The sequence below is a fragment of the Alligator sinensis genome, unplaced genomic scaffold, assembly GCF_000455745.1.
Source record: "Alligator sinensis unplaced genomic scaffold, ASM45574v1 scaffold140_1, whole genome shotgun sequence".
In the NCBI taxonomy this organism is placed as follows: domain Eukaryota; kingdom Metazoa; phylum Chordata; order Crocodylia; family Alligatoridae; genus Alligator; species Alligator sinensis.
This window is the reverse complement of record NW_005841836.1, coordinates 1,007,065-1,021,828: the sequence shown is the minus strand read 5'-3', so window position 1 is coordinate 1,021,828 and position 14,764 is coordinate 1,007,065. Positions and strand designations below refer to the sequence as shown.

Genomic DNA, 14,764 nt, shown 5'->3' with positions numbered 1-14,764 from the left:
GCAGGTGGTGGCAGGCGAGCACTAAAGAGCACCATATGGGCACCAAAGCAAGAATTTCAACAAGTGTCTCTGCAGTAGTTGATCACAACTGACAATCCTTTGGAAGTTTCATATTTACTGAATTATAACTGCTTAACAAGTATGGCCTTTATGTTTTAAAAGACTGGCTTTTGCAGTTATGCTAATTAAAATACAAGTTGAAAGGAGACGTGGTCCTTCAAATTGGAAGCACAAAATGATTTCCATAGTGACCAGGAAGAAATACTTCTCACAATGACACTAAAACAACTCACACCCCTCGGAAGCTGAAAAAGCCAGAATAGAAGACAGACTATCAAACAGAACTAGGACTTTCCTTCCAAACCTATTTTGGACCCATACCAATAGTAGAGTATGAGAACCCAGCAAATCTCTTCCCCTACCTGTGTGGCTAGGAAAAAACAGTCCCATTTAGAACTGCTTGGACACAAGTGGTATCATCCTCAGGCTCTGCTTTCTTTTATTTGGATGCTGGATTGGGTTTTTTTCTCTTTGTTAATTAGTTTGCTCCAAACTCCTCCTTACCATTGCCAGCATTTGACAGCCTACTCTGCCACCCTCCCTCTCTTCTCTCCTGATATCTCTTCTACTCAGCTCCCTCGTCAATATACCCTTTCCCATTCTTTCCTTTTTCTTCCTCTGGACCTTCTATTAGCTCCTCTCCTCTATTAACCCCCACTCATCCACCAGGTTGTAGATTTTTTAAAAAAGTTGGACTCAATGCAATTTTCAACCTGACCACTTTGAAAGTTGCTTCCCTCCTTTTCCACCCCTTCCCCCCAGTCTTTGTCTGGTCTATTTAGATCATATGTTTTTTAGAGGAGAAACCATGTTTCTATGTGTAGTGTGCCTGACTGGAATCTCCAAGTGCAAGTATGATATACAACAATCACCACATCCCTCAGATGTCAGCTGACTTTATTATTTCTAGCAACAGCCTCTGGTACAATTCTTCCTCACTATGGATTGCTGACTTGGCTACAGAATTTTGCAGGAAGGAACATGATTATTCATGGGTCTTCCTTCCTGCAAGATCTCAGTGCAGAGAGGAAATGTGATTTAACCAAGTCGGAGTAACTGAAAACGCCACAATCAGAAAGCAGAACCTGCTTCTCATTTTCAGTAGTATGTTTAGGCCTTCGTGTTAGCTTGTCTTGTTGTAAATTAAGATGGCCTAGCTCATGCTAGCCACAGTCCATGTTGGTTGCTCAGTAAAATAGCCAGTTCACTCATTATTTTCAAGCTGCTACTACATCAGGAAGCTATGAGCAGTAATAGTGGACTAGAATAACCTTTGAGCTATTAGGGAATGAGTAACTCCAGACCTCTAGTGTAGATGGAAGATAATCCATTGAACATTTTTGCTGGATGGCCTTTGCCAATGAGACAACTTCAATGTAATATGAAGGTAAATACAAAGCAGTTTTAGGCAGCCAATTATGCAGCAGACAGGCAGACAAGAGAATGCTGTACATGTAGAAGACACAACTGTTCCATAGAACAAAACACGATCCAATTGGCTGAGATGGGTTCTGGGATTCTGGTTTGCCAGTTGCTGCCTAATTAAGAATTTTGGATGCCAAGAACCAGTGATCACATATGAACAGGATAATGCTAAAGAAAATGATACATGTGATTCTGTCTCAACCAATTAGAATTAAGCAGTACATAAAGTTTTAGCATTGTGTTTCCTTCACTAAAGTACAACCACCACTAGAGAAGACCACCATGAATGTGATTTTTCTTCATGTTTTGGCTTCACCTGTTACTTCAGAGATGAACCATCTTTATGGCAGAATGCAGCCATTTAAAAATAGATTCTGTAACATACAGAAGTGGAACAGATGTACTCAAACCAAACTCCCAGCTTAGGATAGCAGAGAGTCATTATATGGGAATCATATAAATACACAAGGTCTTTGTAGATAAGAAGTTCTACTTTTTTTTTTTTTTTACTGTTAAACAACTCCTTTCATTTTGCAGTGATTACAACATTATGCAAACCTGGACCTGGAACTGAAAAATAAATTGATTTAAACATATCAAACAGCATTTCTACTGGAGCTGTCAGAAGCACATCATTGTACTTCTTGATCTTGACAGCATTAGACTAAGATGAAGGAAAAAATCATCATGGCAAAGAGCTGTCTATGTTTTAATTCGAATACCAATATTTTTAAATGTATTATGCATCTAAATGTTAGCAATTCCATAGGAAATCTTGCAATTCTGTGAACATTTGCTAATAGGTAAATACCATAGCATTTAATGGAGGGTGATTGTAAAGCTCAGATTGAAATATATATTTAGAAAAAGATACAGTAGTGCAAAAGCACAGCTTAGACTGTAAGGGTATGAACATCATGTTCAGTGTAATTAAGAAGCAGCCTATCAACACTAAGATAGTAATGTCATCCCATCTGCCAAACCCTGCATTAGCTGGCACTATGCCCCTTGCCTGCTGCTGCTTCTGTTACCCACCTGATCCTTGGAGACCTGCTTTGATGGAGCGTTTATGCCAAGCTTTTCCAGAGGATAGACAATCTGTCGTCTTGGTCGCACGGGAACCATGTAATGAAGGGCAGATGTCAGGGAATGGGCATAGGGATTCTGAAACTGAAAGACAGCAATCTATATTTTAGCAGAGAGAATGTCAGAACAGTGCATCACAGATGTCTGTTGTATGGCTCTGCAAATACAAAATTCTTAACTCTGTTGGCTAAATCTGAGAGAAAAATCAGCAAATAAACAAACATACTCAGAGCAGAGGAATGAATTGCAGATAATTCCTGACACTAATGAAGATAATTATGAGAGTAATTACATTACTATCTCTGTGGGAATGACAGATAAACAAGTGGTTTGGTTTATGGGATTTTTCAGCACAAGTATTTTCCCCAGGAGGATATTTTTCTCCACAGTGATCATGAATCAGCTTGATTTGACCTCATTAAGCTGTGTTATCTGCTTACTGTTAACCTTTGCTTGTTTGGCAAAGCATGGTTTAAGAATTTATATAGAAAATCTATACTGACTAAAATGTCAATTTCATCCAAGTGATAAATGTTAATAAACAGGCATAAACCTGAAATGAACAACCCTCCCCCATGTTAATTTGAATAGCACAGGTCATTAGAAACAGCTTTATTCTAGCATGACAGAACCAATTAAAACTCATAACGCAACAAGACAAAATAGGTGATTTGGAGGAAATATAGTGTCAGCATTAATGCAGTGTAAAATTTCACCGAGGTGCCTTTGAAAGTCTATACCACACCCACAAATACCAAAATAATTCACTATGATTAATGTTAACACAATCCAAATTGCACACAATGATATATTATAATTTATAATGCCATGTACTAGAAAACATAGATGAATTAAAGGTAACTTGCTTTACCTGACAAATAGACCAAGCAAAAAACATTAGCAAGATTAAAATGGTCTCTTCCATCCACCCATTTTCTTTCTAGAACTATAATTTTGCCACCGGAGAACCTTGAGAACCAACTGCTGCTCAAGGCACTTACTAAAACTGCACAGAGTAGTAATCTGTGCAGAAGAACACAGGCTAAAAAAGCAAAAAATTCCTTCTGAAAAATGTATATGTCTATTTTGTCAAGACTCATATGTTAAAAAAATAGACAGGGACTTAGATGTTTCTGAAAATTTTATCCTAGGTGACTTAGGGTCAAACCCAAATGTCAGAGGCAAGGATTTCTTAGGGTGATACTTTTTATTGGACCAACTATGCAGTTGGGATAAAGTTAGACAAGCTTTCGAATTCAAGACAGTCTTTCTCAGGTCGTCTTCCTCATGTCTTTCATTCCAAAGCTTGTCTAATTATCCCAACTACGTAGTTGGTCCAATAAAAGGTATCAGCCTAAGAAATCCTTGTCTCTAATTTAAGTTCAAAATTCTAAATCCATTCATGTTCAAAAAAGTGATCCAGAAAAATACTGAGCCATGAAGTCATGAAATTCATTCAGTGCCTGTATTTTGGACCACATAGTTCCTTAGGTGCTTATAGTTGGGCTTTATATACATGCTTAGGAAACTAGGGGCATTTATATACGTGTTCTGGGAGTGAAGAGGGGGAGGAGGGGATCACTTTAATTAGAGCAGCTCTGAGAGCTGCTTTAATTAAAGCACCTGGAACATCTCATGCATCAGTGTCCCTGAACTTCAAAATGGTTCCAGGGGCACTTCAACTAAAGCTTGTCAAAAGAGCTTTAGTTAAAGTGCCCTGCTTCCATTTTGAAGTGTGGGGACGCTGATACATGAGACGGCAGAGACCGCTGGAACATGGCAATTACTACACTTCAGCAGACTTGGTTAATCAAGTCTGCTTCAACACACTGTAATTACAGCGTGCTGGAGCAACCTCACTGCTCGTGTATAGGCACCATAGGTGTCTAATTCCCATCTAAGCTCTCTTGCAAGCTAGAATGGAAGTGGACTGGTGCTTAAACTTTCCCCAAGTCTCCAGAAGGGCCCAGTGTGTTAAGTATTCCAAGAGCATGTCTAACTTATAACAGCAGGATTGCATCTAATACAAAGGCAGAACATAGGGCTAGGTGGCACCTTAGAGACTCATTCAGAGAGGCATGAGCTTTCATAGGCAATAGCCTACTTTGTCAGATGTAAAAGGAGTGCTACATATGGTCACCTTCATTCCAAAACATGGTTGTAGAAGAGGCAGTGACGCTGCCCATGGTTTGCATACCAAGTTAGTGGTTAGAGCGCTTACCCAGGAAGTGGTAAGACTGGGGTTCTGGGCTCTCTTCAGCCTAAGGAGATGGGTTTGAACCCATAGCCAAAACTGCAAGAGTCATGGGTCCAGAAGGACAGCAAATAAGAGCAAGGCAGAACCTGCAGCATGGCAGTTAGGGCACCCAGATGAGAGAGGTTAGATGTAGAGCCCAGTCTCGGCTTTGAGGCTTATTTCATTTTTCTAACTGATGGCTGTCCCCTGTAAAATGCATAAAAAATTCTGGGAGCTGTGGAAAGTGCTCTCACCTAGGCTATTCTGTAGCTTGATGGGTAGAACACTCTCCTGGGAAATGGGTGATGTGATTTTGAATCCCCTCAGGGTGAGGAGGGCCTCCATTTCAGCTCTGCATTTCCTGGGTGAATGATCTAACAATTAAACTACTATGCAAAAGGTAAGCAACACTACACCCTGTTAGGCACCTACTCCAGAAGGAAAAGCTAAGTTCTCTGGATTCCAAATTAATGCAGGCACATTAGCTCCAGAGAGCAAGAGGAGTTCAGACACAATGCAGTGCTTAGCATTTCCTATGGACTCTGAATTCCATTATCTCTAAATTGTCCTTTAGACACCCTTATCTCTCCCCAGTTTCTTTATAGAACAGTGGTGCGCACACTTTTTGCTCTGCAGGCTGGATGGGCAGTGTCTGATCCATCCATGGGCTGGATCTGGGCAGTGGGTGCAGCCTAGGGTGGGGCGGACCCAACAGGGCCTGATCCAGAAATGTGGAAGTGGGGGGGGAAGCTAGCCTAGCCTCGATCCAGCCACATGGGAGTACAGAGTGTAGCCCAGTCTTGGTCAGCTGTGCAGAAAGAAGGGGGAATGGCTCAGCCCTAACCCAGCTGTGCAGGGAAGGGGACATGGCCCAGTCCTGATTCAGCCACATGGGAGGTGGGGCATGATTTAGCCCCAACCTGGGGGTGTGGGACTTGGGAATTTGGCAATGGTGAGGGATGGTAGAATGAATTGTGACTGCTTCCCTGCCACCAAATTTGCTGACCCATGAGGAGCCCCATGCGCTGGATGCCATGGCTCTGCAGGCTGGATTTGACCCACAGGCCAGAGGTTGAGCACCCATCATTTAGAGTGATAAAATGCCTAAGCCTGTCTACTGGATTATTCTTTGGAGGTGCCCAAGTCTCCCTATTGACTATGTATGAACCCTAGATGCCTAAGTCAAGTTCAGTTGGATTATGTTCATGGATCCAGGCACCTAAACTTTAGACATTCCAATTGCTAAATTTAGGTGTTCCAACCCTTAAGTGGAGATTTCCCCAGTTAATGTTTGAAATGTGCTTTAGCTATATAGCCATGATGGATCAAAAGATGGAGTAAAAAAACATGCCTGAGCTTGTTATTTGGATGTCACATTCTGGTGTGCAAGGAGCAAATACATTTTCTATCCCTGCTACTTCTTCCTAAAACAGGTACATTGAGAGTGGATAGGAAATGGCAGAGCCTTGGCTGCAGCCCCTGATCAGTGGAGCTGAGGGGAGTAATATGAGGCCTTTATGGACAAAAAGTCCTCTCCTCTGAAGTAAGTGGAGAGGACTTCAGAAGAGAGGACAAAAAGTCCTCTCCTCTGAAGCAAGTGAGGTAGCAGGAAACATATCTTCACTGAGGCATGATTCCCATATTGTGATAGCACAGGAGCAGCACAGTCAGAGCACTAGCCGTTCAACACAAATACAGATTACATGAGAGATGAACAAGGTGTTGTTTGCACAGTCAGAGGGAGGAGGGCAAAGAGGGAGAGAGAGGAGGAAGAAAAAGGTATACTGCACAACAGCATAATATTTTTTAAATAAAATAATTGTCTTTTGGTTTTACCTTGCCTTCTTCAGACTGTGGATAAATAGGGTAATAAAGACAAGATTTGTAGGCTAAGCGGAGGATTTCCTTCAAAAAATATTTGGTATAATGATGGAATATGGAATTTAGAGCAAAGTGGTAAAGATGGCCATGTTCTTCCTTCTGGTGATGATTAAAGTAAATAAAATCTTCAATGTTGTAATGTGAACGGATATATTCAATATCCTACAAAATAAGAAGTCTGGAATCAGCACTGGTGGGAAAAGTTATGCTTTCACAATAAAAGATGTGCCAACAGGCTGCCTTTCTATTTCTTTAAATGATTAAATTTGAACACAGAAGCAAGACCACCTCGAGAGCTTTTCATGACTGGCTACAAAATGTTCCTTGACATTCTTTCCTCTGTATCAAAAGCTATTTTTTGTAATTCTCCAGGCTTTATTTACTATGGAATGTGTCTGACCCATCTCTAAATTACATGAGCCCCTGACATTGTTCAATGGACATGTACCAAAAAAAGTTTTCTATTGTACAGGGTTCCAGACAGAGTGACAGCTTGTCCTCTTCCATGTATAAAGCCAAGCGGAAGAAAAAAGCTCTACAAGGAATTCCTTGCAGTGACTGGTTCAACCTCATATTTGGATTCATCTAATTTAGGCACCTTAAAGTAGCTGTGACAACCCCTCATCACAAGGCATTCAAAATAAAAAGATATCTTTGAAAATAATGGTGATTGCTCCTTATTTTAAAAACTGAAAATCTTGCAAAAAAGGACCATATTTTTGCCTTTTTAGAGTAAGCAAAATGGTGAGAAAGTTTTCAATCTGCTGCAACCAGTGTAAAACAGAATAGAAAATATTTATTCTTCTTACCCATCTTGCAATTTTATTTTTCTAATCCAAAAATGAACATAAATTTCTGCTTTATAAGTGAGACACAGTACTCAGAAACTATTTTGAAAAAGTGGATTTTAGGTGAGTGCAAGTACCATTTTCAGTATGTAAGGGGAAATTCCTTTTCTACTTTGAAAAATAGGAACCAAAGTACACAGTGGCCATGTCTACACATGCACTTTACTGCAGAGTAGATTAATTAGCTGCGCAGTAAAGCATCAGCATCTACTTGTGTGATGGGATTAGGCTCCAGTAAACTAATTTACATCAGCATAAAATAGTACTGTTGGTGACAGTACTATCTTACACTGGGGTAATTTACTGCAACTAAACGCATGTGTAGATGCTGATTGCAGGTGCAAATTGTGCTGGTCAGCCCAGCCAGCCAGGTGGGGGCCAGGCTCCTGCCTGCCACCTAACCACACGGCTCTGCACTTTTAGCACCCTCATGCCCCAGCCAGCCCCTCTGCCAACACTGCCACTCAGAGCCCCGGACTGACCCCACCATATCCATTGCCAACCTGGGCCTGCTCTGCCCTGGTTCATACTGCTGTTGTCCCGGGCACATGTGTAGGTGCTGTTCCCAGGAGTAGTTTACTCCAGCTCCAATTGCTCAGGAGTTTATTGCTGTGCATTAACACAGAGGTGGGCAATTATTTTGAGCAGAGGGCCGCTTACCGAGTTTTGGCAAGCCATTGAGGGCCACATGGGTAGTCCTGCCTCTTGACAGGTGCCCTGTCCCCTGGGCACCATCTTGCACCCCCTAATCCCTGACCTTTGCCACCAGAAGGCCCTCCCCTTGCTCCTCAGAAGTATTCCTTTCAGCAAGGGGGTCTGCCATCTTGGAACCACAAAAATACCAAATTATATTCTAAAAATCAAACATACTACAACATTCATTAATTTCATTTCAAAAAGTATTTTTGTCCTGATTTACATGTGTTTGTGTAGTGTACATAGAGGTGATGGTATAATAGCTTAAAATGAAATCTTATTTGTGTATATTGTGGAACAGTGTGAGTGGGTGGGTATAGGTTTGTGGGTGTGTGTGGGGTTTGTGGTGGGGTGGATAGGTGTGGGGGCATGTGTGTATGGGGAAGCATGTGGGTGTGTGTATGGATGTGTGGGGGGGGTATGGGGTTTGTGGGGGGACTTTGGGTGTGTGGGGGGAGGGTTTGCCCAGCTCCTCCCTCTCCCTGCTCGCACAAGGAGAAGGGGGACCCAGCCCAGCTCCATAGAGCCTCCGCTGGCCCACGTCCCACGCTCCTGCCATCGCTGGCCCGGTGCACCAGCAGGGGCCCTGCACTCCCGCCCAGTTGTTGCTGCACTCTGTGCATCAACTCACTGCCCCTTCTCCCCCACTTGCCGCAGCCATTTTCCTGCTCCCCACCCCACGCTGGCCAGCTGCTTCAGCACCATATGGTTCCTGGCTGCAGTGCCAGGGACCGCAGGAGCGAACTTGGCCCTGAGGATTGAGGCGATCACCTGCAGTCCTCCCCTGCCTCCCTCCCCACATCCTTATCTGTATTTCCCTCAGCACAGAGAGGCAGGAACAGACCCAGGTTCCCAGGCCAGAAGCCCCTGGTAGTCAGAGGCTTCCTGCTACTCTGGCTGCTTAATCCTGCTGTCAGCTCCCCCTGGGTCCTACTGCCTCTGGCTCCTGTCATCTTTGACAGGCAGTCAGGGAAGATAAATATTAATTTTCAAAAAAATTTGGGGCCCCCGTGGGCTAGTCAGAGAGGCCTGGTGGGCTGGATCCAGCCCACGGGCCATATTTTGCCTGCCTCTGCATTAAATGCACATGTAGATGCACCCAGTTGTAGCAACAGGATAAAAACAAACAAACAAGTCTTTTTTGGATGAAGACTGGCCTTGTGTTAGGATACCAGACCAAGCTGCATGAGATTTGGGCTTGATTCTCTGCTCCACACAGATTTCTGGTGTTCTCTGTGCCTCAATTTCCCTTTCACAAAAGAGGACAATAATCCTTAGATTTTGAACTCTTTGAAGCAGGGACCTCCACTAATATTTTTATGTATAGTGCCAAGCAAAAATGGCCTTGGTTGTGGTTTCTGTACACATTTGTGTAATACAAATAATAAAACAGTCAACATTTCACTGTGGTAATTCAGGACACATCCCAAATGGGAGAATGAAAAAAAAGTTCAGATGAGATTTACCATTTCATTTCTGACAACAGACACACCAACTATTTGATCCGAAACTTCTGCTACAAATGCCTGGACTGGTGTCCCATCCTGAAAGACAAATAACAAATGTGAACACCTATGCTGATCATTGATTAACACACAATATTAGAATTCTGATCTTAACTGTGCATTTCAATAATACACTGTTGATTAACACAAACTCCCACTAGCCATTCTGTATGCCACCCACTTAAATAATCTCTCTCCAAGCAAGGGTCCAGTCCTGCAATGAGTTCCATGAAGACAGGCCACTGTGGACAGGCAGACCAATGTTGAAGTTTAGAGGACTGATCATTATTTTCATGGAAGTCAGGGTCATCTCCACATCCCCCAATGATTCCACTGGTAAAGATTTAAACCCCAGGAAAGATTTTTTAGCAAATAGCATGTTTCATTTTGGACAATACAATGGAAAACTACATGTACATATAATACCTGCAGCATGTACTCACTGGATCTCTGCGAGCCAGAGTGAAGATCCTTAAGTCATCTAGTATACTTTTATTCAAGTCAAGGGTTTTAATGAGCATTTCAACAGCAGGGAGATCACTGGTTGTGGCTCTTCTTACATTAAATGACCTATTAGAGAATACAGGCATGAAAAGCCTGCTCTGCTAACAAATAAAAGATTTCATTTATGAAGTCTAACAGGCCATGGGCTGTGAACACTACATCCACGCAGTTTTTTAAAGCTAAAATGAGTGCATCCATGCAAATTATTTCAAATATGTAAAATACATTACATTATTTATATAAAATATCACATAAGGACATGCGGAAAACTTGGTGCTGGGATATTCTAATCCAGAGTTATTGTACTGCTTCCTGGTTTGTTTTTTCTCCATACAGCCCCCTGCAATGCATCTGTACAGGAAAATCTAGCAAACCCCTTCACAGTAGTGTCACATTACATTTGCAGTATTCATAAACTAATTATATATCTACATTCTAAGATGATTATGTCACAGCTGCACTTCCACCATAGCTACTACTAAATATTTAAAGTTAAGTACAGGAAAACCTTGTTAATTTGAAATGCAAGGGACCAAAAATACTGACTTGGAAATAAATGAGTTTGAATTATCCAAATTACTATGGGTACATACAGACTTAGTTCACCCACAGACTATCTTAGTTCACCTAGAGTTAGGTACATCTAAGTGTGGAACTGTCCTGCCAACCCCTCCCAAGCACACCTAACTCCCCTGTGGCCCTGCCATCCCTGATCCCACAAAACCGCCCCTAATCCTGCCAAACCCTTGCCATGCCTGCACACCCACTAACCCATTTCTGCCAAACTGCCCCCAATCTCGCCAACCCCCATTCCACCAAATGACCCTGATCCAACTTCTGATCCTTCTAACCCATGATTGCCAAACTGCCCCCAATCCCACCAATGCCCCCCATCTTCCATAGGCCCACTAACCCCTGATTGCACCAAAATGCTGCCAATCTCACTAACCCCTGGGCCTGCCAAACTGTTTTCAGGGGGGTTATGGTTCAATGGACCAGAAAATTTCTTCAAATTTCAAAGTAGCTGTATTTCATATTGTCTGTATCATAAAGCATGTAAAAACCTATCTTTTCAGCTGGGGAATGACAATAGCTTTGAAGTACTCAATACTTTGAACTATATGATATTGAACTGATAAGGTTTTCCTGTGCACATGTAAGTGTTTATTGGACTGGAGCCTCAGACGGATAACCAAAATGAAGAATATATCTAACTTGCTCAAACAAAATTGTTATTACATTCTAAACAAAAACTGTTGGAAGGTTACTTTTCTTTTCATTTGAATGGTAAAACAACAGGCCTTAAAACTAACCTATGACTGCTGAATCAAGAGTTAAAAGAAACAGATTCATTTGGAACATTAGCTCAAACAGTGAATATACAAACAAGAGGAGGGACTAACAGGCAGGAAGCATGAGATACTTGCAAGGATACAATGCAGTAAAAGTGACCAGGATTTTGGTCTGCTACAAGGGTCTAAACCAAGGGGCAGGCAAAGTCCAGTCCACAGGCTAGATTGGGCCTGTGGTAGACTTCATTTCTTAGCACCCCATGCAAGCGTCACTGCAGCCAGTTTCCATGGACACCCCAGCAGCAGCAGGACTGACAGCACGGGGCCAGGGTTTCCACAAAGAACAGCCCCAGCAGTGCTGGCAGGGCATGCAGTTGGGGAGGAAGCTACTCCAGGGGTGGGATCTTGCAGCAGTGACAGCACGGTCTGGAGCTGGGGCAGAGCTGCGATCTGCTGCCCGCATACCCTGGGCAGGGACATGCAGGCAGCGCATTGCAGCTCTGCCCCAGCTCTGGACCAGGCTGTCACTACTGCAAGATCCCAGCCCTGGCCACAGAGCAGCTCCCCACTGTGATGAAAGGTGCCTTGAGTGGGGGTTCCCCAAGCGGCGTACTATCCGTCCAACATGGAGCCCCTCCCCTCAACTCTCCTGCCATGACTTGGTGTTATTGGATGAAGGGAGGGTTCAGTGGAGAGCTTCTTCCTGGGGGGCACCTGGGGATGGTAGTATTCACAGTTCGGGTGCAATGTTCCATGGGGCTCCGCCTCCCCTACACCTCGTCCACTCACCAACTGGATGGGTGCCAACAGTGTGGTTTGGTCATACTCGATCGACCCCTGCTTGCCTAGGGGGAACCCGTGTCAGCGTGGGTCCTGTCGGAGACCTGTCAGGCTGCCCCAAGGGGTAGCCTTTCCGCTGCAGAGACCGGCAAGCTGGACTCGAGTTGGCTGGCACCTGCTTCAGCACCTCTGAGTAGGGCGCTTTTGGTTCTGTTCCTATTTTTGTTTGTCAGAAAAAATAGACCACTGGGGAGGAGAGGGGTGTGGAGTTGCCTTCTTCATCCCAGCCTGCTGCAGGGGGCTCAATTGCTTCCCCTGCTCTGCCTGCCAGCATTGAGCCGGCTGTACTGCAGCTGCCTGCTCCAGAAGCCTCAGCACGTTTGGCATGCTCCACGCCAGTGTGCTCCCTTGCTCTCTCCACCCCCGGGTTCCAGTGGGGCTTTTAAATCTTCCTGTGGCAGCCAGAATGGCCGCCGTGACTGGCTCAGCTTTTCCCAGCCTGGGGAACAGCTGATTAAACAGCCGGCGTAACGCTGGCTCGCATGGCCACAGCTGCGGTTCCTGCTCTGGCTCCAGCTCCGGCTCCGGCTGAGCCCCTGGAGGTAACTTTCCCCTGCGGAGGGCTGTTTGTGGGGTTTGGGGCCCACGGGGACTGCTCTCTCCCCTTCGGGAGCCTGTGGGGGTGATTTGCCACCACACCCACCCAGCTGTGCACCCGCCACCGCTGCTGGGGCCAGTCTCCATGGAAACCCTGGCCCCGCACTGTCACAGTGCCACTGCTCCTGATGTCTCCATGGAAACCAGCTACAGTGATACAGGCAGGGGCTGCTGGGCAATGGAGTCTGGCCACTGGCCAGATCCACCATTTTGCCCACCCCTGCTCTAAACAGGCCAGAAAATAACGTTGTACTAGTGCTGAGAGCAGAAAGCATGGGTAAGAGTGCAGAACATTTTCCATCTATTCTTATTTTCTTAGTAGGGTTGGAGTGATGTTGTAGTCACGATGGTTCCAAATTATGAGTTTTTCATGTTGTTAATTTGCTATTGTAAACAGTGAATTTCAATATTCTCAGTGTTATAGTAGGTTTTTCTCATCTTCCTTAGGTATCATCCCTTGTACTTGAAATGATCATTTTGTTTAATCATTGTCATAGCTTCTATTAGAGCTGGTAACCAGATATAAAAGGTGTTGTTTACAATCTATGGTGAAGATGACCTGAATAAATGCTATTCTCTTCTCCTTTGGTATCATGCTCCATACTTCCCAGTACCAAAAGTGACTGTAGCTCTTATTAGATTCATTTTGGCCTCTTCCAGTGTCTGTGCTCCAGATAAGTACAGCTACTCTTCACTTAACATCATAGTTATGTTCTTGAAAAATTTGACTTTAAGCGAAACAATGTTAAGTGAATCCAGTTACATCACAGTAGTTAGCTACTAGCAGGTGGCAGTCAAATGACATTATAATCGAACACTGCATGACTTTAAACAAGCATGTTCTCTAACAGCTCAGCAACATAATGAACCAACGTTAACTGGGACAACATTAAGTGAGGAGTACCGGTACAGCACATTTAAACTACTAAAGATGGAGAATGGTAGACAGATGCTAGAGAAGCCTTGCTCCAGTCTTTGAAGATCTTTGAAAGTTAGGACTTAGACCATGAAATGAACACTAAAATGAAAGGGGAGCCAATAGGGGTATCCCTGCCAATAGGGGTATCCCTGCAATTAGTTCCACTTAGTAGATGCAAGCTGCTATATGTTGGAAAGATGGAGTTTGATGAGCCTTGACTAATAGGCTAGGTACAGGGCACTTAGAATAATCTCTGGGGCATTTCCAGTAGTCAATCCAGCAGGTGATGACGATGATGATGATGAACACATGGATCATGGTTGTCAAGCCTTTGTCCAAAAGAGAGGCGTTAAGTCTTATGATTTGGCAGTGGACTAAAGAATTCCTGGCTATCACCGGTTCCCTGTTTTCAAGGACCTAGGACAGGTCTCAATAATGCTTATAGACTTTGTATTAGTTTAATAACTGGGGGAAAGAGGGGAGAGGTATTGCATGCACTACTAAGTAGCTAAAAGCATTGCTATTCAATTGCTGGAATTTACAAACCATGCTGTTCAAGCACAGGGGTTTGTAAACTCAGGAGGCAAAACACATCTATGTCTTAGAAACTCTGGATGATTAAGTCTACATGAAGGAATTGATAGAGCCTATTGGGAAGCTGACAGAGGCTGTTACCTGTGCAATCCCATGAGCCTAAAAGCAGGTGTTAGCTGTGCAATGTGAAGCCTGTAAATAGTCCAGAGCTGATAAGCTGGCACAAAGGGTACGTAAGACTAAAAACCTATGCAGCTCCAGTCAGTGACCTGGGGGCAGATCTTCGGTGGGTGTAATTTGTCATATCTCTTCATTTAAGTGGAGCCATGATAATTTACACC

The 14,764-nt window shown here is 43.7% G+C and overlaps 1 protein-coding gene across 1 annotated transcript in view; it reads right to left on the bottom strand.

The window, feature by feature from the left end:
- The window catches only part of CFAP61 (cilia and flagella associated protein 61), a 227,572-nt gene that overhangs the window by 146,760 nt on the left and 66,048 nt on the right, over nt 1–14,764 (bottom strand). Inside the window, exons 14-17 of the mRNA XM_006015419.2 lie at nt 10,181–10,307; nt 9,699–9,776; nt 6,644–6,850; nt 2,521–2,655 (exon numbers count right to left, since the gene is read on the bottom strand). Coding sequence (XP_006015481.2) covers nt 2,521–2,655; nt 6,644–6,850; nt 9,699–9,776; nt 10,181–10,307 — 547 coding nt within the window. The remainder of the gene's footprint in view (nt 1–2,520; nt 2,656–6,643; nt 6,851–9,698; nt 9,777–10,180; nt 10,308–14,764) is intronic.